Source organism: Oncorhynchus masou, chromosome 21 (genome assembly GCF_036934945.1).
Source record: "Oncorhynchus masou masou isolate Uvic2021 chromosome 21, UVic_Omas_1.1, whole genome shotgun sequence".
In the NCBI taxonomy this organism is placed as follows: Eukaryota; Metazoa; Chordata; class Actinopteri; order Salmoniformes; family Salmonidae; genus Oncorhynchus; species Oncorhynchus masou.
In genome coordinates this window covers 42606467-42627855 of record NC_088232.1, presented here as the reverse complement: position 1 = coordinate 42627855, position 21389 = coordinate 42606467, and the positions used below count along the sequence as shown (strand labels likewise).

At 47.5% G+C, this 21389-nt stretch overlaps 1 protein-coding gene across 1 annotated transcript in view; it reads left to right on the top strand.

Annotated features, from left to right (window-relative positions):
- LOC135507509 (usherin-like) overlaps nucleotides 1-21389 on the top strand; it is a 474271-nt gene that overhangs the window by 175462 nt on the left and 277420 nt on the right. Inside the window, 8 exon segments of the mRNA XM_064927019.1 lie at nucleotides 1699-1800; nucleotides 1941-2129; nucleotides 2368-2498; nucleotides 2609-2885; nucleotides 2963-3199; nucleotides 4965-5045; nucleotides 12712-12897; nucleotides 14939-15076. Coding sequence (XP_064783091.1) covers nucleotides 1699-1800; nucleotides 1941-2129; nucleotides 2368-2498; nucleotides 2609-2885; nucleotides 2963-3199; nucleotides 4965-5045; nucleotides 12712-12897; nucleotides 14939-15076 — 1341 coding nt within the window.

Genomic DNA, 21389 nt, shown 5'->3' with positions numbered 1-21389 from the left:
TTCCTCTCTGCTCCTACTCTTCCTCCCCGCTCCTCCTTTTCCTCTTCGTTCCTCCTCTCTGCTTATCCTCTTCCTCCACTCCTCCTCTTCCTCTTCTGCTCCTCCTCTTCCTCTTCCTCTCTGCTCCTGTTCCTCTTCGCTCCTCCTCTCCGCTCCTCCTCTTCCTCTCCGCTCCTCCTCTCTGCTCATCCTCCTCTTCCTCCTCATCGCTCCCCCTCTTCCTCTCTGCTCCTCTTCCTCTCTGTTCCCACTCCTCTTCCTCTCTGCTCCTCCTCCTCTTCATTTTAGCTCATCCTCCCCCTCTTCCTCTTCCGCTCATCCTCTTCCGCTCCTCCTCCTCCGCCTCTCCTCCTCCTCCTCTTCCTCTCTGCTTCTCCTCCTCTCCGCTCCTCTTTCTCTCTGCTCCTCCTCCTCTTCATCTTAGCTCCTCCTCCCCCTCTTCCTCTCCGCTCCTCCTTTTCCTCTCCACTCCTCCTCCTCTTCTTCTCTGCTTCTCCTCCTCTCCGCTCCTCCTCCTCTTCCTCTCCGCTCCTCCTTTTCCTCTCCACTCCTCCTCCTCTTCTTCTCTGCTTCTCCTCCTCTCCGCTCCTCCTCCTCTTCCTCTCCGCACCTCCTTTTCCTCTCCGCACATCCTCTTCCGATCCTCCTCCTCCTCTTCCTCTCCTCCTCCTCCTCCTCTCCGTTCCTCTTTCTCTCTGCTAATCCTCCTTTTTCCTCTTCGCTCCTCCACCCCTTTTCCTCTCCACTCCTCCTTTTCCTCTCCACTCCTTTTCCTCTCCACTCCTCCTTTTTTTCCCTCCACCCCCTCTTCCTCTCTGCTTCTCCTCCTTTCCTCTCTTTTTTTCCTCCTCTTCCTCTCTGCTCCTCCTCCTCTTCCTCTCCACTCCTCCTTTTCCTCTCCACTCCTTTTCCTCTTCATTCCTCCTCTTCCTCCCCCTCTTCCTCTCTGCTCCTCCTCCCCTTCCTCTCCACTCCTCCTTTTCCTCTCCACTCCTTTTCCTCTTCACTCCTCCTTTTTTTTCCTCCTCCCCCTCTTCCTCTCTGCTTCTCCTCCTCTCCGCTCCTCCTTTTCCGCTCCTTCTCTTCCTCTCTGCTTCTCCTCCTTTCCTCTCTTTTTTTCCTCCTCTTCCTCTCTGCTCCTCCTCCTCTTCCTCTCCACTCCTCCTTTTCCTTTCCACTCCTTCTCTCTGCTCCTCCTTTTCCTCTCTTTTTCTCCTCCTCTTCCTCTCCGCTCCTCCTCCTCTTCCACCCAACTCCTCTTCCTCTCCGATCCTCCACTTCCTCTCCGCTCCTCCTCCTCTACCTTTCCTCTACTCACCGCAGGAACCCAGTAAACTGAGTCTGTGTGTGTTGTTCTCTCTCTGTTTGTCTCTCTGATTATGTGTTCTACAGTGGAGCTAAATTACCATTGTACATAACATGGCTATGTAGCCTCATATACCACAAGAGAATATGTATGCAGTTAATGATATGCCTCTGTCCATACCTCTTCTCCCTCCCTCCCTCCCCTCCTCCCTCCCTCCCCCTCCCTCCCTCCCTCCCTCCCTCCCTCCTCTCTCTCTCTCTCTCTCTCTCTCTCTCTCTCTCTCTCCTCCCCTCTCTCTCTCCCCCCTCTCTCTCTCTCCCCCTCTCTCTCTCTCCCTCTCTCTCCCTCTCTCTCCTCTCCCTCTCTCTCCCTCTCTCCCTCCCTCCCTCAAGGTAATGCATCTGCTTCCAGCGGCAGTATCATTATTGGGGAAAACACAGGGTTGTTCATCGGGGGGCTACCAGAGGACTTCACTCTACTCAGACAAGACTCAGGTAGGTACACTCACAATCTAAAATAGTTGGTTTGTTGCTAGTGAAATATTGCATTAAGAAAACATTTTTTCTCTCTCTCCTCCCTGTCTCTCTCTTTCTCTCTCTCTTTCTCTTTTTTTTCTCTCTCTCTCTCTCTCCAGGTGATGCTCAGCTGGTACAACAGGGGTTCTCTGGTTGCCTTAGAGATGTGCAGGTGAAGATGATTGACAGCCCCTCTGAGGTGTGGCAGCCTCTGGATTGGTCCAGAGCCACAGAGAGGGTTGTGGCCTATGAGAGCTGGGAAGGATGCCCCGCCCACACAGAGGAGGGGGCCCACTTCTTGGGACAAGGTAGCAACAAAGACAGTTTAGAACTAAAAGGCCTCACTTTCGAGTGACTTCCTGGTTTGAAGAAGAAAATGAAAATAAAGTAATTTTTGTGAAATCTTGATAACCTCTAATATCCTTGTAACTGGCCAGTGAGGTTTGTTAAAAATACAGTATAACAGTATGAAGACAGTAAGAATCAGGAGACTTGTTACCGTTATGTTGTATTGTGGATAATAATTGTGTGTGTGTCCTGTGTTAGGGTTCCTAGAGCTGAGTCCAGAGGTGTTCAATGGAGGAGAAGACTTTGACATCACCTTTGAGTTCAGGACTGACCAACTCAACGCTCTGCTGCTGTTTTCCTACAACACACACACCTCCGATTATATACTGGTGAGTACGCACACACACGCACACGCACACGCACACACACACACACACACACACACACACACACACACACACACACACACACACACACTAACCTTTCTTCTCTGTCCCAGGCTGAGTTGGAAGGAGGAATGCTGTCATTGGTTCTATCCTGGCATGATCACATGACTGAGCTGAACATGTGGGCGGGGCTTAGCTACTGCGACGGGGGCTGGAACCAACTCTCATTGGTCAAACAGGGAGACGTCATCTCAGCCTCCATGAATGATTGGTCAGAACAGCTGAGGGGGGTGGCAGGGGGGGAGTTGGGGGTGGACTCACCCCTCTACCTGGGAGGAGTGCCTCCTGAACTAAACCATGAAGCTCTGGTTAGCCACAGTCACAGACATGGTGAGAACTCACACACACACACCTATCTCACCTCTACCTCCCCCGTCTTACCCCTCCATCTCTCCTCTCCTGGGTAGGTCTGGGAGGGTGTGTGAGGGGTGTAACAGTTCGGAGTGGTCCCGTTACCGGTTCCATTGGTGTACCGGATGTTTCTGCCGTTAGTCTGTCTGCCTCCACCCGCCGCTCTGCTATGATCAATCTGGACGGCTGCCCGGCAACCGACAGCATCTTCTATTGCCGTGGCAACGACTCTGTACTGGTGTACATGGGCCGAGAGACACAGGCTAGAGACTTGGGAGTACAACCTTTTACAGGTAACACACAATGACACACACACGCCCAGGCACACTAACACAGACAGATGGACATACACACACTCACACGCATCTATCTACACACTCCCAGGACCCTACACACACACAGGACCCTACACACACACAGGACCCTACACACACACAGGACCCTACACACTCACAGGACCCTACACACTCACAGGTTTCTACTCACTCACAGGACCCTACACACTCACAGGACCCTACACACACACAGGACCCTACACACTCCCACACTACACACACAGGACCCTACACACACACAGGACCCTACACACTCACATGACCCTACTCACACACAGGACCCTACACACTCACAGGACCCTACACACACACAGGACCCTACACACACACAGGACCCTACACACTCACAGGACCCTACACACTCACAGGACCCTACACACTCACAGGACCCTACACACTCACACCCTACACACTCACAGGACCCTACACACTCACAGGACCCTACACACTCACAGGTTTCTACTCACTCACAGGACCCTACACACTCACAAGACCCTACTCACTCACAGGACCCTACACACTCACAAGACCCTACACACACACAGGACCCTACACACACACACATGACCCTACACACTCCCAGGACCCTACACACACACAGGACCCTACACACTCACAGGACCCTACACACTCACAGGACCAGGTTTCTACACACTCACAGTAACCTACACACACAGGACACTCACAGGTTTCTACACACTCCTACCCTACACACTGTCTGACCCTACACACTCTCTGACCCTACACACTCACAGGACCCTACACACCACAGGACCCTCTGTCTGTCTGTCTGCCTACCCCTGTCTGTCCACCTACCTGCCTGCCTGCCTGCCTGCCTGCCTGCCTGCCTGCCTGCCTGCCTACCCCTGTCTGTCCACCTACCTTCCTACCTGCCCCCATCTGTTTGTCTGCCTGCCTACCCCTGTCTGTCCACCTACCTTCCTACCTGCCCCCACCTACCTACCTGCCTGCCTGCCTGGAACAGAATATAGCAGCAGGCCCCTACACACTCACTGTAACCTACACACACACTGTACCCTACACACACACTGTACCCTACACACACACTGTACCCTACCTACCTCTGTCTGTCTGTCTGTCTACCCCCGTCTGTCAGCAAAGTCTGTCTGTCTGTCTACCCCGTCTGTCTGTCTGTCTGTCTTATGTCTGTCACACACATTATTTGTCTGTCTACCTGCCTGGTGTTTTGTAGCATGCCCCCACTATGCCCCCATCCTGCCTGCCTGCCTGCCTACCCCCTGTCCACCTACCTGCCTGCCTGCCTGCCTGCCTGCCTACCCCTGTCTGTCCAGACCTTCACCTGCCCCCATCTGTTTGTCTGCCTGTGTGTCTGTCCACCTACCTGCCTGAATATGTGATGTCCACCTACCTTTACCTGTACCTGCCTGCCTGCCTGCCTGCCTACCCCTGTCTGTCCACCTACCTTCCTACCTGCCCCCACCTTCCTACCTGCCTGCCTGCCTGCCTACCCCTGTCTGTCCACCTACCTTCCTACCTGTGCCTGTGTGCCTGTGCCTGGAACAGAATATAGCAGCACAGCAAAGCTATTATTATACACACACATTATTTGTGTCTACCTGCCTGGTGTTTTGTAGCATCACTATCCGTCCTTAGTCGCACAGCTAGATCACGTGTTTGTGTGTGTAACCTTGAATATGTGATGATTTTATGTGTGTGTGTGTGTGTGTGCGTGTGTGTGTAGAGTACCTGTACAGAGTGGTGGCGTCGGGAGAGGGAGGATGGACAACAGGACCCTGGGAACGTGGGCGCAGCAGGGAAACAGGTAACACCTGGAACATTATATTCATGTCTGGTAGGATGTTTGACACTCAGAGATCAGAGAAAGAGAGAGGAGGGAGAGACAGAGTGATAGACAGAGAGAAGAGAGAGAGGAGGGAGAGACAGAGTGATGGACAGAGAGAAGAGAGAAGAGAGAGGAGGGAGAGAGAGTGATAGACAGAGAGAAGAGAGAGGAGGGGGAGAGAGTGATAGACAGAAAGAATAGAGAGAGAGGAGGGAGAGAGAGTGATAGACAGAGAGAAGAGAGAGCAAGAGAGAAGAGAGAGAGAGAGGAGGGTGAGAGAGAGAGACATCCTAAGAAAATGAACAACAATGTCAAATGGTTTGATGAAGAATGCAAAAACCTAAGAAAGAAATTGAGAAACTTATCCAACCAAAAAACATAGAGACCCAGAAAACTTGAGCCGTTTGCCTTCACTATGGTGAATCTAAGACAATACAGAAGTACGCTACGGAAAAAGAAGGAACAGCACGTCAGAAATCAGCTCAGTCAACAGCAACCTTGGGAAAATCCTCTGCATTAAATCAAATCAAATTTTATTGGTCACATACAGTACACATATTTAGCAGATGTTATTGCAGGTGTAGCAAAATGTTCGGGTTCCTAGCTCCAACAGTGCAGTAGTATCTAACAATTCACAACAATACACACATCTAAAAGTAAAAGAATGGAATTAAGAAATATATAAATATTAGATTGAGCAATGTCGGAGTGGCATTGACTAAAATACAGTAGAATAGAATACAGTATATACATATGAGATGAGTAAAGCAGTATGTAAACATTATTAAAGTGACTAGTGTTCCATTATTAAAGTGGCCATTGATTCCAAGTCTATGTATATGGGGCAGCAGCCTCTAAGGTGCAGGGTTGCGTAACCGGGTGGAAGCCAGCTAGTGATGGCTATTTAACAGCCTGATAGCCTTGAAATTTGATTTGTTTTTCAGTCTCTCGGCCCCACCTTTGATGCACCTGTACTAACCTCGCCTTCTGGATGATAGCAGGGTGAACAGGCCATGGCTTGGGTGGTTGATGTCCTTGATTATCTTTTTGGCCTTCCTGTGATATCGAGGGCTGTAGGTGTCCTGGAGGACAGGTAGTTTGCCCCCGGTGATGCATTGGGCAGACCACACCCCACTCTGGAGTCTGGAGAGCCCTGCGGTTGCGGGCAGTGCAGTTGCCGTACCAGGCGGTGATACAGCCCGACAGTATGCTCTCAATTGTGCATATGTAAATGTTTGTGAGGGTTTTAGGGGCCAAGCTAAATTTCTTCAGCCTCTTGAGGTTGAAGAGGCGCTAGTGCGCCTTCTTCACCCCACTGTCTGTGGGTGGACCATTTCAGATCGTCAGTGATGGGTATACAGAGGAACTTGAAGCTTTCCATCTTCTCCACTGCTGTCCCTCAATGTGGATAGGGTTGTGCTCCCTCTGCTGTTTCCTGAAGTCCACGATCAGCTCCTTTGTTTTGTTGACATTGAGTTAGAGGTTATTTTCCTGGCATCATGTTGTCATTGTTGCTAGTCAAGCCTACTAGTGTTGTGTCGTCTGTAAACTTGATGATTGAGTTGGAGGCGTGCGTGGCCACGCAATAAGAGAGTACAGGAGGGGACAGAGCACGCATCCTTGTGGGTCCCCTGTGTTGAGGATCACATACATGAATTGACGAGGGCACTACAGTCTGCAGCATCCTCACCCAACTAGAATTTGAATTCAAATGTCTACTGTTTGCTGATGATCTAGTGCTTCTGTCCCCAACCATGGAGGGCATATAGCAACATCTATATCTTCTTCACAGACCTGGGCCCTGGCAGTTGATCTAAGTAAGACATAATGTTGCTCTAAAGAGGACCAGTTGCCAGGACCACAAATACAAATTCCATCTGGACAACGATGCCATAGAGCACACAAAAACTATACATACCTTGGCCTAAACATCAGCGCCACAGGTTACTTCCATAAAGCTGTGAACGATCTGAGAGACAAGGCAAAAAGGGCCTTCTATGCCATCAAAAGGAACATAAAATTCGACATACAAATTAGGATCTGGATAAAATATACCTGAATCGGTTTTAGAACCCATAGCCCTTTATGGTTGTGAGGTCTGGGGTCCGCTCATCAACCAAAATTTCACAAAATGGGACAAACAGCAAGTTGAGACTCTGCATGCAGAATTCTGCAAAAATATCCTTTGTGTACAATGTAAAACAATGTAAAATTCTACAGCCACCTAAAAGGAAGCGATTCCCAAACCTTCCATGGAGTGATAGACAGAGAGAAGATAGTGATAGACCAAGAGAAGAAAGAGAGACATAGTGATATACAGAGAAAAGAGAGAGAGACAGCGTGACAGAGAAAGTGAAACAGAGTGATAGAGAGAGAGAGACAGAGTGTTAGACAGAAGATAGTGATAGTGTTAGAGAGAGAGACAGAGTGATAGAGAATGACATACAGAGAAAAGAGAGTGACAGTCTTAGACAGAGAAGATAGTGACAGAGTGTTAGAGTGTTAAAATGCTGTACTTAAATTGTTCAACATGGTTTTAACTTCTGGCTGCTTCCCTGATGTCTGGAACCAAGGGCTCATCTTCCCTATCCACAAAAGTGGAGACAAATCATGACCCCAATAATTACAGGGGAATTTGCGTAAACAGCAACTTGGGAAAGGTTTTCTGTAGCATTTTGAATTCAAGAATTCAAACATTTCTTCAAGACAAAAATGTAATAAGTACATTTCAAATGGGCTTTCTCCCCAATCATCGCACTACTGACAATATATACACCTTACACACACTAATTACTAAACATGTCCACCAAAAAAAAAGGGCAAAATCTTTGCTTGCTTTATTGACTTTAAAAAAGCATTTCATTATATTTGGCACAAAGGGCTATTCTATAAAATTCTCCAAAGTGGGCTTGGTGGTAAGGTGTATGAATGTATGTACACAGAAAATAAGTGTGCAATAAAAAAATAAAAAAACAAAGAACAGAATTCTTTCCACAACATTGAGGTGTGAGATAAGGCTGCAGTTGGAGTGCAAATCTTTTCATCATTTATATCAATGAATTAGCAGACATGTTGGACCATTCTCCAGCCCCAGGACTCAGTACTTCTATCACCAACCAAAGAAGGTATTCAACAGAACATTAATATTTTAGAGCAATATTGCCGTAATTGGGCCCTGGCAGTAAATTTCCCCTAAAAAAACAGGTCAGAAGCACAAATATAAATTCACCCTGAACAACAACATAATTGAACACACTAAAAATTACACCTACCTTGGTCTGATCATATCTACATCAGGAAACTTCACTATGGCAGTGAATGCACTCAAAGAAAAAGCCCGCAGAGCATTGTATGCAATAAAAATGAAATTATTCAAAATTAACATCCCAGTTAGAATTTGGACCAAAATATTTGACAGTGTAATCCTACCAATAGCTCTTTACGGAAGTGAGGTTGTGGGGCCACTCAATAAACTGGACTTTAAAATGTGGGACAAACATCCAATTGAAGCCCTACATGCAGAATTCTGTCGGAAAATCTACAAGTCCAGAGAAATACACCAACTAATGCACGTAAGGCAGAATTGGGCCGCTTTCCAGTAGTAATGAAAATACAGAAAAGATCATTAACATTTTGGCTACATCTAAATTCAAGTCCAAATTCAGCTGAGCCCAGAAACGAGCCCTCTCAGTCAGCTGGTGTTGGACCTCACCAACCAAGCTGAGCCCAGAAACGAGCCCTCTCAGTCAGCTGGTGTTGGACCTCACCAACCAAGCTGAGCCCAGAAACGAGCCCTCTCAGTCAGCTGGTGTTGGACCTCACCAACCAAGCTGAGCCCAGAAACGAGCCCACTCAGTCAGCTGGTGTTGGACCTCACCAACCAAGCTGAGCCCAGAAAAAGCCCACTCAGTCAGCTGGTGTTGGCCCTCGTCAGTCAGCTGGTGTTGGACCTCACCAACCAAGCTGACACCAGCACTGCTTCAAAAGAAATAATTCCAATAAGCAAAATCATGAACCAATCAAAGGACTCATATTTACAACAATGGAAAAAACGAAACAAAATCCCAAAGCCAACTAAATTGCTATCTGACCCTAAACAGAGAATATGAACTGACTGATTATCTCTACTTTGTCAGAGATACGAAGCAGAGACAGATACCAAGTAGAGGTTGAGTGACCACCGATTGGCAGACATAAAAAGACATAGCTACCCAAAGAGGAGCGTGTATGTGGTCACTGCATAACAGGGGAGGTAGAGACAGAGATGCACTTTCTCCTTTACTGTGATAAATATTCCTCACAAAGAGATTCATTATTCACAGAAATGACTACATTTATTCAAAATTGTAACTTATTAAACCCAGAGAAAAAACAAAAAATACTCATGGGCGAAGGAGCATTGGCTCCTCTTGCAGCCAAATATGCATTTGCCTGCTATAGCCTGAGGGACACAGAATAATAACATCTGTATAGTAAGCAGTAACTTACTTATTATTACTATTATTGCTTTTACTATTATTGTTATTACCATTATATCTGTTGTTTAAATAGTAGTGGTATGGGTGGTAATGATAGCAGTTTAGTGGTGGTAGTGGTAATGATGATAGTAGTTGTAGTACTGATGAAATGGTGAAGATAACCGTTATTTAGTTATAAGTTAGTTCTAGTTTCATTTTCCATATTTAGATTCTTATATTTATTACATTACATTCTTCTATTGACTGTTACCATTTTATTGTTATTATTTTTGTATTTAATTTTGTATTATTATTTACTACCATTTTATATTATTATTTGTTATTGTTTATAATTTTATTACAATGTATATTGTATACATTGTTGCTTTGGCAATATTGACACAATGTTTTTCATGCCAATAAAGCAGCATGAATTTGAATTTGATAGACAGAGAAGAGTGCAGAAACTGAGAGAGAAAGAGAGAAAACAAGACTATAACAATCCACATTATAACTACAGCCTTTACCTCCTTTTATTTAACTAGGCAAGTCAGTTAAAAACAAATTCTTATTTTCAATGACGGCTTACCGGGAAACAGTGGGTTAACTGCCTTGTTCAGGGGCAGAACGACAGATTTGTACCTTGTCAGCTTGGGGATTCCATCCAGCAACCTTTCAGTGACTGGCCCAACGCTCCAACCACTAGGCTACCTGCCACTCCTTCTCTCTCTCTCTATCGCTCTCTCCGGTAGACCTCCCTGTTATTAGTTAGTGTCATACTGTAGTGCCCATTCTCCATCCTGCTGTTAGCAGGCCAATATGTGTTCCAGTCACCCAGATGAGATGGAGAGGCCTGATACCTTATCATATGTTCCTCTGTCACACACACTGCACTGTACAAATGGGAGCTGCTCGCTACCTCGCTCACTACAACACCCAGACAAATGAACGTGTGCGTGTGGCTGGGGGGGATTTTGTCTGTGTGTGTGTGCATTCCTCTGTGCGTGCATGCCTACATTTACATGTGTCACGTTCGTTGTAACGAGGAGGCCAAGTTGCAGCCTGATGAGAATACATTCCTCTTATTTATTTAACGTGGAACACTTGAACACTTAAACAAAACAACAAAACGAATGTGAAGCTATAAACAACTAGTGCTGACATGCAACTATACATAGACAATAACCCACAAAATACCCAAGGAATATGGCTACCTAAATATGGTCCCCAATCAGAGACAACGATAAACAGCTGCCTCTGATTGAGAACCAATCGAGGCAACCATAGACATAAAAACACCTAGACTAGAAACAACCCCATAAACATACAAAAAACCCTAGACAGGACAAAAACACATATATCACCCTCGTCACACCCTGACCTGACCAAAATAATAAAGAAAACAAAGAATACTAAGGTCAGGGCGTGACAGTACCCCCCTCCAAAGGTGCGGACTCCCGGCCGCAAACCTAAACATATATGGGAGGGTCTGGGTGGGCATCTAACCTTGGTGGCGGCTTAGGTTCTAGACGCCTCCCCCCTTCTTTACACTGAGGGCTGGGGACCCTCGATGGGGACCCCGGGCTGGGGACCCCGGGCTGGGGACCCTCGATGGGGACCCCAGGCTGGGGACCATCACTGCATGGATCATTATTATTTGTTATTGTTTATAATTTTATTACGATATACAGTATATTGTATACATTGTTGCTTTGGCAATATTGACACAATGTTTTTCATGCCAATAAAGCAGCATGAATTTGAATTTGATAGACAGAGAAGAGTGCAGAAACAGAGAGAAAGAGAGAAAACAAGACTATAACAATCCACATTATATCTCCAGGCTTTACCTCCTTTTATTTAACTAGCAAGTCAGTTAAAAACATTCTTATTTTCAATGCGAGGAGCTGGAATAGAGCGCACTGGGCTAGAATAGCGCACTGGAGACACCGTGCGCATCTCTGCATAACACAGTGCCTGACCAGTTACACGCTCCCCACGGTAAGCACGAGGATTTGGCTCAGGTTTCCTACCTGACTCCGCCAATTTCTTCATGTTTCACCCCCCCCCCCCCCAAAAAAAGAACATCTTGGGGCTGCCTCTCGGGCTTCCGTGCTAGCCGTGTACCTTCATATCTTCGCTGTTCCTCGATTCTCCGGTATTTATCCTCGTAGTATTGCCGTTCCGCTTTCGCTGCCTCTAACTCCTCCTTAGGACGGCGATACTCCCCCGGCTGTGTCCAGGGTCCTGCTCCATCTAATATCTCCTCCCAGGTCCATTTCCCCATTAATCGCTGTTCCTCCTTTTCACGCTGCTTGGTCCTGGTTTGGTGGGTTATTCTGTCACGTATAGTTGCATGTCAGCACTAGTTGTTTATAGCTTCACATTCGTTTTGTTGTTTTGTTCAAGTGTTCAAGTGTTCTTCGTTAAATAAATAAGAGGAATGTATTCTCATCACGCTGCACCTTGGTCTCCTCGTTACAACGAACGTGACAACATGGCAGAATAGGGTGAATTCAGGTTCATACTGTATATGCAACATATACCACACATTATACAATCCTACAATTACATCATGAGAAATCATATGAGTGATATTGCCCATGTTAACTGAGATTGATAATCCTTGCATGGAGAGACACCAGAGGATTTCCCTTTTCATCTGGTATGTTAAAGACTGTTGACCTGGGATGTCCTGCTACGGTACAGTTATATCACAGAGGGCTCGTGTTGTGTCTCTCCCTGCCTTGCCAAACATCATCATTAATACGGAGGGAGGGAGGGAGGGAGGGGTAGAGGTAGAGGGAGAGAGAGAAGCAGGGAGGAGGTGGTGAGAGGGGCAGAGAGGCTGATTACTGTGAAATATGGTGGATGTATTAAATTATTGCTGAAAAAGTTACAACTCTAATAAATTGTATTTATGTTAATGGTTAGTTTTGATTTAATGGCTCTATTAAAGGGAAATATGTGGGCTGACACTCTCTTTCTGCCCCTCTAACTCTATTGCGCTAAACTTCTCTTTCTCTCCTTCTCTCCGACTCTCCTCTCTTTCCCACCCTTTTTTCATTTGACCTCTTTCCCTAAATGTTCTAAATTCTAAATGTTCTCTTCTCTCTTTGCCTTTTTTATCCTCTGCCTTTCTCTACTCTACCCTTCTTTCTTGCTCTACCCCCCCTTTCTCTCTCCAGTTCCCCAGAGTGTTGCCCCTCCCTCTAGTCTCCAGAGTGGGAGTGGCTTCAGTGTCCAGGTGAGCTGGGTTCCGCCCCTCCAGGCGAGAGGAGTGATTGACAGGTACGAACTGACGGCCTACAACCTGGATCAGCCTGACTCAACACCTGTTACTGCCTCCTACCTGTCCACTGGTAACCACACAAGTAAGACACACACACACTTGCATACATGCACAGAGGCACGCACACACGGATGCAAGGAGGTGCCCACACACACACACAAACACACACTCAGGGGAGGACGGGGAAAAAGGGGGACTAATGCTGGCAACCACATGAGCTGGTCTAGCCCAGATACCAGTGATGTCATATTAGAGAACTCTCCATCTCCACCTCTCTCCTCCCCTCTCACTTTATCTCTTTTACGATGATGATGCCGTCTCTATGATTCGTCACTTCTCCCATCCTCTCTGCCATGTCTCTGGGCAAATAGGAAGATTGGCCCTCCTCTTCCCCCCCCCCCCCCCTCCCCCTCTCTGTTTCCCTGGCACACGCTGAGGTGAGCGGCGATAAGGCCATGTTAATTTATGATGGCCCTGACACCCGACGTAGAATTACTCCCACAGATAAAAACACAGGAAGCAAATGAGTGTGTAATGGGAGTAGAGTGGGGCCTAATTGAATTAAAATATGGGTGAGTGAGAAGAGAGGAAGAGAGCGAGAGAGAGACACCTAGCCAATTACAGCGCGACAGATAGGCTGTTTAGCGCTGGTCGTCCCACGGCCCAGTCAACACGACAGCCATCTATCTGGCGCGAGCCAGATAGCCACTCAAAGAAATCTGAGAGATCTCCCTCTCACCACCTCTTCCCTCTCCTCCTCCCCTCGGTCGACCCCTTCCTCCCCTCGGTCGACCCCTTCCAACAGGAGCCTGTTTCAGATGATGATGAATTTAATAAATAAATCCTGGTGATTTTTAACTGTAAAAATTAATTAAACGCGAGCGCTTTCTCTGGTCTTACTGTGTGTAATTTACAGCCTGCGGGGTCCTGGAGAAAGTAGCCTATTTATATAGGGGAGAGAGGGGTGAAACTCTAGGAGAGAGAGAGGAGGACCACTAATGACCCTACAAATTGAATGCACCGGTATTATATTTATATAGCAGGAATTTCACACAGACCTGAGAGAGAGAGAGAGAGAGGACACATGTCAGGGAAACAGAAAAAGAAAGAGAAGAAACACATGAGAGAAAAAGAAAGGGGGGATTTTATATTTATTGTGCTTCAAAGGAAGCCGGCAGTGTTTATCTGTCTGAGGCCTCTCAGGTTGCAGAAAGAGGATCGGCCCCTGTGTGTCTGCCTGCTCCTATTTATACCTGGACAACACTGACACTCTGGGCCCACACAGCCTGCCTGCCTGGGTCTCCTCTCCTCTGGTATCTATACATCTAGAGAGAGGAGAGGGCACTCCCTGGGGGAATACCCTTGAAAACCAGAGGAAGAGAAAGAGGGGGAGCGGAGGACAGGAAGAAGGGAGTAAGGGTGTAGCAGGAGTCACTCTGGCTATTAGCTGATCCCCCTCACTCTCTACTGCTCTCTTTCTGCTATATATCTCTACCTTCTTCTTTCATCTCTTTCCCCCTCCCCTTTCCCTGTTCCCCCTCCTCTCTCTCTCTGTCTCTCTCTTCGCTGTGTGAGTTATGTGCTAGATATCAGTATTTGATAATAAAGCTGGTGCCTATTAAGAGTGATGGTTATATTATGCTGCGTTTGGAAAGCCTACACATTGGGCCGACAGAACTCCACTCTAGTCTGCACAGAAGAGGAGGAAGGCTTGAAATTTGGAAAAGAAAAGGGTGACAATTGCCTCCCTGCCCGCTTGTCCCCATTCTCTCACACTCTCTCTCACTCACTCGCTCTCTCCCCCTCTCTCTCCCCCTCTCCCTCTCTCTCTCTCTCCCTCTCCCTGTCGCTCTCTCTCTTCCCCTCTCCCTGTCTCTCTTTCTCCCCTTTCCATCTCTCTCTCCCCCTCTCTCCCCCTCTCACTCTCTCTCTCTCCCTGTCTCTCTCTCTCCCCATCTCTCTCTCTCTTCCCCTCTCCCTCTCTCTCTCCCTGTCTCTCTCTCTCTCCCCCTGTTTCTCTCTCTCTCCCTCTCTCTCTCTCTCTTTGTTTTGGCTGGGCCTATTTCCCTCTTTCTTTCCTTTCTTTCTTTCTTTCTTTCTCTCTCTTTCTCTGTCTCTCTTAGGCCTGTTGGAGGGTCTGACTCCGTTTACACGCTATGTTGTCACGGTTACAGCATGCACCTGGGCTGGCTGTACCGAGAGTCCCCGTGACGACAGTAGAGATGGAGACGTGAGTTGGAGCATCACTACTCCAGAAGAGGGTACAATCACACACACACACACACACACACACACACACACACACACACATACTCTCTCTCTTCTGATGAATGTTAAAACCAGGATGAAGCGTGTTCAGCGAGCGTCATTTAACTAGAACCACTAGACTCTTTCTTAATGATACATTGACACTAAGACTGTAATCACTCCATCGCTTAGGAGGAGGCTGTTTGAATGGATGTGTGTGTTTGTGTGGAAGGAGGGGTGTGTATAAGAATTTAGCGGCGAGGTGTGTATAGAGTGTATAAGAGTTTGAGTTGTGGATGGTTAGATTAGCCTCCAGGGGTCAGTTCGGGTTAAGGAGTGAGTGTGTTCTCGTGAATGTACTGGTCGGTATGTGGGTGTGGTTTTTCAGTGTAAAGGACTAGTAACATCTTAGTAGTACTGTCCAAAGAAGGTGATTTGGTAGGAGTTTGTATAATTCAGGTTAAGTGAATGTGGGTCTGTGAAGGTGGTTGAATTGGAGTATGAGCTACTTAGTGAATAAGTGTGTTATAGTTAAAGAGTGAGTGTCAGTTAATTAATAAGTGTGTATATGTTGAATAGAGGTGTTCAATAATAACTGCATACATGTATATAAGGTTTCTAAGCATTATGGAATGGCAGAGGTATATAGAGGTATATAGAGGTATATAGAGAGATGAATCCAGCTCTATCTTTAATGTGCTGCATCCCTAACTCCTCTAATACTGCTCAATGTCCTCTTTAATTCCTCGGCCATTGTTCCGGCAGCAGGCCTGTCATTACAGCAGGCAGCTAGAGAAGATTAATGGAACACGCACGCACACACACACACACACACTGGAATCCTGCCTTCTATTATCCAGGGATCTAGTCTCGTGCAGCTCAGTTCGTAGAGCCAGGGTTGAAGGTTGGAAAATGTATGTTCTCACTAACTGTAAGTTGCTCTGTATAAGAGTGTCTGCTAAATGACTAAAATATAAATGGTTCACTACTCTGGTGGTGGGGGGAGGAGACTAGTTGATTGAACAGTGGAGAGGACATTAAGAAATACTAAACACTTTTCTTTTCAGAGGGGGGAGAAAGACAGAACAAGAGAGAAAGAACACACCAGAGAGAATAGGGAGGGGGGGGCTAAAACAAACAGCGGGAATAAGACAGATTAATTGTCATGGCTGATTATACCCCTCCGTCTGATGGTCTGATAAAGCTGGCTGCTCTCTATCTCTCTCTAGTACAGTACCTATCTCATAGTTGTAGAGCTAATGCACCAGCACAGCGTCACGCGGCTGAGTAGCCCTCTAGTCTAGATAACACCAGCACAGTGTCATGCAGCTGAGTAGCCCTCTAGTCTAGCTAACACCAGCACAGCGCCAAGCAGCTGAGTAGCCCTCTAGTCTAGATAACACCAGCACAGCGTCACATGGCTGAGTAGCCCTCTAGTCTAGCTAACACCAGCACAGCGTCACATGGCTGAGTAGCCCTCTAGTCTAGCTAACACCAGCACAGCGTCACATGGTTGAGTAGCCCTCTACTCGAGCTAACACCAGCACAGCGTCACACGGCTGAGTAGCCCTCTAGTCTAGATAACACCAGCACAGCGTCACACGGCTGAGTAGCCCTCTAGTCTAGCTAACACCAGCACAGCGCCACACGGCTGAGTAGCCCTCTAGTCTAGCTAACACCAGCACAGCGTCATGCAGCTGAGTAGCCCTCTAGTCTAGCTAACACCAGCACAGCGTCATGCAGCTGAGTAGCCCTCTAGTCTAGCTAACACCAGCACAGCGTCACATGGCTGAGTAGCCCTCTAGTCTAGCTAACACCAGCACAGCGTCACATGGCTGAGTAGCCCTCTAGTCTAGATAACACCAGCACAGCGTCACACGGCTGAGTAGCCCTCTAGTCTAGCTAACACCAGCACAGCGTCACACGGCTGAGTAGCCCTCTAGTCTAGATAACACCAGCACAGCGCCACATGGCTGAGTAGCCCTCTAGTCGAGCTAACACCAGCACAGCGTCACATGGCTGAGTAGCCCTCTAGTCTAGATAACACCAGCACAGCGTCACGCGGTTGAGTAGCCCTCTAGTCTAGCTAACACCAGCACAGCGTCACACGGCTGAGTAGCCCTCTAGTCTAGCTAACACCAGCACAGCGTCATGCACGGCTGAGTAGCCCTCTAGTCTAGCTAACACCAGCACAGCGTCACACGGTTGAGTAGCCCTCTAGTCTAGCTAACACCAGCACAGCGTCACACGGCTGAGTAGCCCTCTAGTCTAGATAACACCAGCACAGCGTCACACGGCTGAGTAGCCCTCTAGTCTAGCTAACACCAGCACAGCGTCACACGGCTGAGTAGCCCTCTAGTCTAGCTAACACCAGCACAGCGTCACACGGCTGAGTAGCCCTCTAGTCTAGATAACACCAGCACAGCGTCACGCGGCTGAGTAGCCCTCTAGTCTAGCTAACACCAGCACAGCGTCACGCAGCTGAGTAGCCCTCTAGTCTAGCTAACACCAGCACAGCGTCACACGGCTGAGTAGCCCTCTAGTCTAGCTAACACCAGCACAGCGTCACACGGCTGAGTAGCCCTCTAGTCTAGCTAACACCAGCACAGCGTCACACGGCTGAGTAGCCCTCTAGTCTAGATAACACCAGCACAGCGTCACACGGCTGAGTAGCCCTCTAGTCTAGCTAACACCAGCACAGCGTCACACGGCTGAGTAGCCCTCTAGTCTAGATAACACCAGCACAGCGTCACGCGGCTGAGTAGCCCTCTAGTCTAGATAACACCAGCACAGCATCACGCGGATGAGTAGCCCTCTAGTCTAGCTAACACCAGCACAGCGTCACGCGGCTGAGTAGCCCTCTAGTCTAGCTAACACCTAACACCAGCACAGCGTCAGCACGGCTGAGTAGCCCTCTAGTCTAGCTAACACCAGCACAGCGTCACACGGCTGAGTAGCCCTCTAGTCTAGCTAACACCAGCACAGCGTCACACAGCTGAGTAGCCCTCTAGTCGAGCTAACACTAGCACAGCGTCACATGGCTGAGTAGCCCTCTAGTCTAGCTAACACCAGCACAGCGTCACGCGGCTGAGTAGCCCTCTAGTCGAGCTAACACCAGCACAGCGTCACATGGCTGAGTAGCCCTCTAGTCTAGCTAACACCAGCACAGCGTCACACGGCTGAGTAGCCCTCTAGTCTAGCTAACACCAGCACAGCGTCACACGGCTGAGTAGCCCTCTAGTCTAGCTAACACCAGCACAGCGTCACATGGCTGAGTAGCCCTCTAGTCTAGCTAACACCAGCACAGCGTCACACGGCTGAGTAGCCCTCTAGTCTAGATAACACCAGCACAGCGTCACACGGCTGAGTAGCCCTCTAGTCTAGCTAACACCAGCACAGCGTCACGCGGCTGAGTAGCCCTCTAGTCTAGCTAACACCAGCACAGCGTCATGCAGCTGAGTAGCCCTCTAGTCTAGCTAACACCAGCACAGCGTCATGCAGCTGAGTAGCCCTCTAGTCTAGCTAACACCAGCACAGCGTCACATGGCTGAGTAGCCCTCTAGTCTAGATAACACCAGCACAGCGTCATGCAGCTGAGTAGCCCTCTAGTCTAGATAACACCAGCACAGCGTCATGCAGCTGAGTAGCCCTCTAGTCTAGATAACACCAGCACAGCATCACGCGGATGAGTAGCCCTCTAGTCTAGCTAACACCAGCACAGCGTCATGCAGCTGAGTAGCCCTCTAGTCTAGCTAACACCAGCACAGCGTCATGCAGCTGAGTAGCCCTCTAGTCTAGCTAACACCAGCACAGCGTCATGCACGGCTGTCTAGCTAGCCCTCTAGTCTAGCTAACACCAGCACAGCGTCATGCAGCTGAGTAGCCCTCTAGAGTCTAGCTAACACCAGCACAGCGTCACGCGGCTGAGTAGCCCTCTAGTCTAGCTAACACCAGCACAGCGTCACATGGCTGAGTAGCCCTCTAGTCTAGCTAACACCAGCACAGCGTCACGCGGCTGAGTAGCCCTCTAGTCTAGCTAACACCAGCACAGCGTCACGCGGTTGAGTAGCCCTCTAGTCAGGGGGGTAGAGGCGTAGCCTTGGTGGGGGGTCCTGAGCCCTCCACGGCTGTACAGTGAGCTATGCAGGCAGGTTTTCAGGCCATCGTCCATTAATCTAGGTTGAGCTATATAGCCTTGTTTAAGAGCTAATATGACGGTAGGGGTCAATGTGCAGTAGGAAAATCAATTTGATGTGAACGTGATTACAAAATGAGAGATTATAGTATTGATTCTCACCGAGTGAAATTTAAACATTGTTCTCTGTCAGGAGAGACCGGAGTAACAGCTAGACTTTGTTTCTGTCTCTCACCCCCACACACACACACACACACACACACACACACACACACACACGAACACAGACAGACAAAAACACACACACACACGAACACACACAGACAAAAACACACACACATTTACGCACACATTCACACACACATTTACACAACATTCACAGACACACACACAGACAGACAAAAACACACACACACACACACACAACACACACACACACCCCTGACATGGTATTTGGGATCAAACAACCTGGATCATATAGTGAAAATAACAGTGGGCCGTTACGCCAAAATGTTTTATATATCACTTAGCTATTACTCGTTATTTATTTTATCAGTAATGAATTACTTTCCATATTACTCCCTGGGTAACGTAATTCATTAGGCTACTCGTTATATAACTTTTTCGTTACACCCAAAACACTGCACGTCCTCACTCAATGTAAACAATATCAACATTACGTTACGTAGGCCTGTACACCAGCACAATTAGGTTGATAGTGACATATTCTACTGTGGATAAGGGCAACATTTCCTCTGCTATATACCCAGCTCCAAGCTGGTTCAGCTCTCCCTGGGTTACAAGCTGTCCTCCTGGACCATTAGAATCAAACTTTGGATGAGATAGGTCTACAGTCATCCTCAGCAGCAGTGATCAAGTTTCAGGGATGTTGGACGATTGGACCTCGAGGCCTTCACGGGTCCAAAACATTTGACCTGTTTCGAAATGAATGGGCCTGGGGCTTTCCCATCCGGACCAAATATGCATAAATATTTTTTTTTTAAATATAGAGACCTATTCTGAACGGACCCGAGGAAAACTAGACCTCTTCCGTATGAACCTAGTCGGATCCGTTCCGAGTGAGGGAAGCAGCAGAAACGTCGATTTTTAAGCTACTGTATTAACCGTAGCTGATAAAGCACGTTGGAGAGGATGTAGAGACAGGTGAGGCTCTAGCAGGCGCCATGCTTGTGTGTAGGCTACTGTGAGTGTGAGCAAGTGACATGGGGAACAGAGACGAGGCAGAGACGAGAGACAGCAACCAAACAAGCCGGCTCGCGCTATAGTTGATTTGCTGTCATAGCCAGGTTATTTATCATCCCCTATGATGACGTAGTAACTGTCTTGACTGCATCAAACTGGGAGAAGCTAGTTAAGCTAGCTAGCTAGGCTAATTTAAATTTAGGCTACATGCGGTTTCTTGTCCTACACAGTTACAAACAACAACAACTCAGAATATAAAGTAGCAGCCTACCTGTTCTTAGTGGTTTTAGCCTGTCCTTCGCCTTGAACTTTTAATTCCATCCTACATTGATTAGATATCGCCTCACTTTTGCGCCACACGGAGGGTTGACTGTAGCCTATTGCCTCTTTGATGACTTATGATTGGCCAACAACAACAATCTACATGCGCCACTCTCGTGAAAGCAACGAGCAGCAGCAAAAATGATCCAAATTCTCTCTCTCTCTCAACTACAACAGTCGCGTTCGGATCTGTATGGGTCCTTCCGGACAAGTTAGTTAAAATTACACATACCCGAGACAAGTGACAATCAGATGTGACCCAGACCCGTGACATCTGGATTGGGTCTAGGGTATTCGGGTACAGGTGGATCCGTGAAGACCTCTTGTTTCTAGCAGTGGAAAGGTTTAATATTACTTGTTACCACAAAATGTAATATTATTACTGTAGCGTGTTACCTCCAACACTGAAAATAAAACATTCCATTCTGTTCCATTCTATTACATTATGTTCCACTCTATTTTATTCTGTTCCATTCTATTACATTATGTTCCATTCTATTATATTCTGTTCCATTCTATTATATTATGTTCTATTCTGTTACATTCTATTCTATTCTGTTCCATTCTACTATATTCTGTTCCATTCTATTATATTCTGTTCTATTCTGTTCCATTCTATTCCGTTCCATTCTATTATATTCTGTTTTATTCTGTCCTATTCAATTATA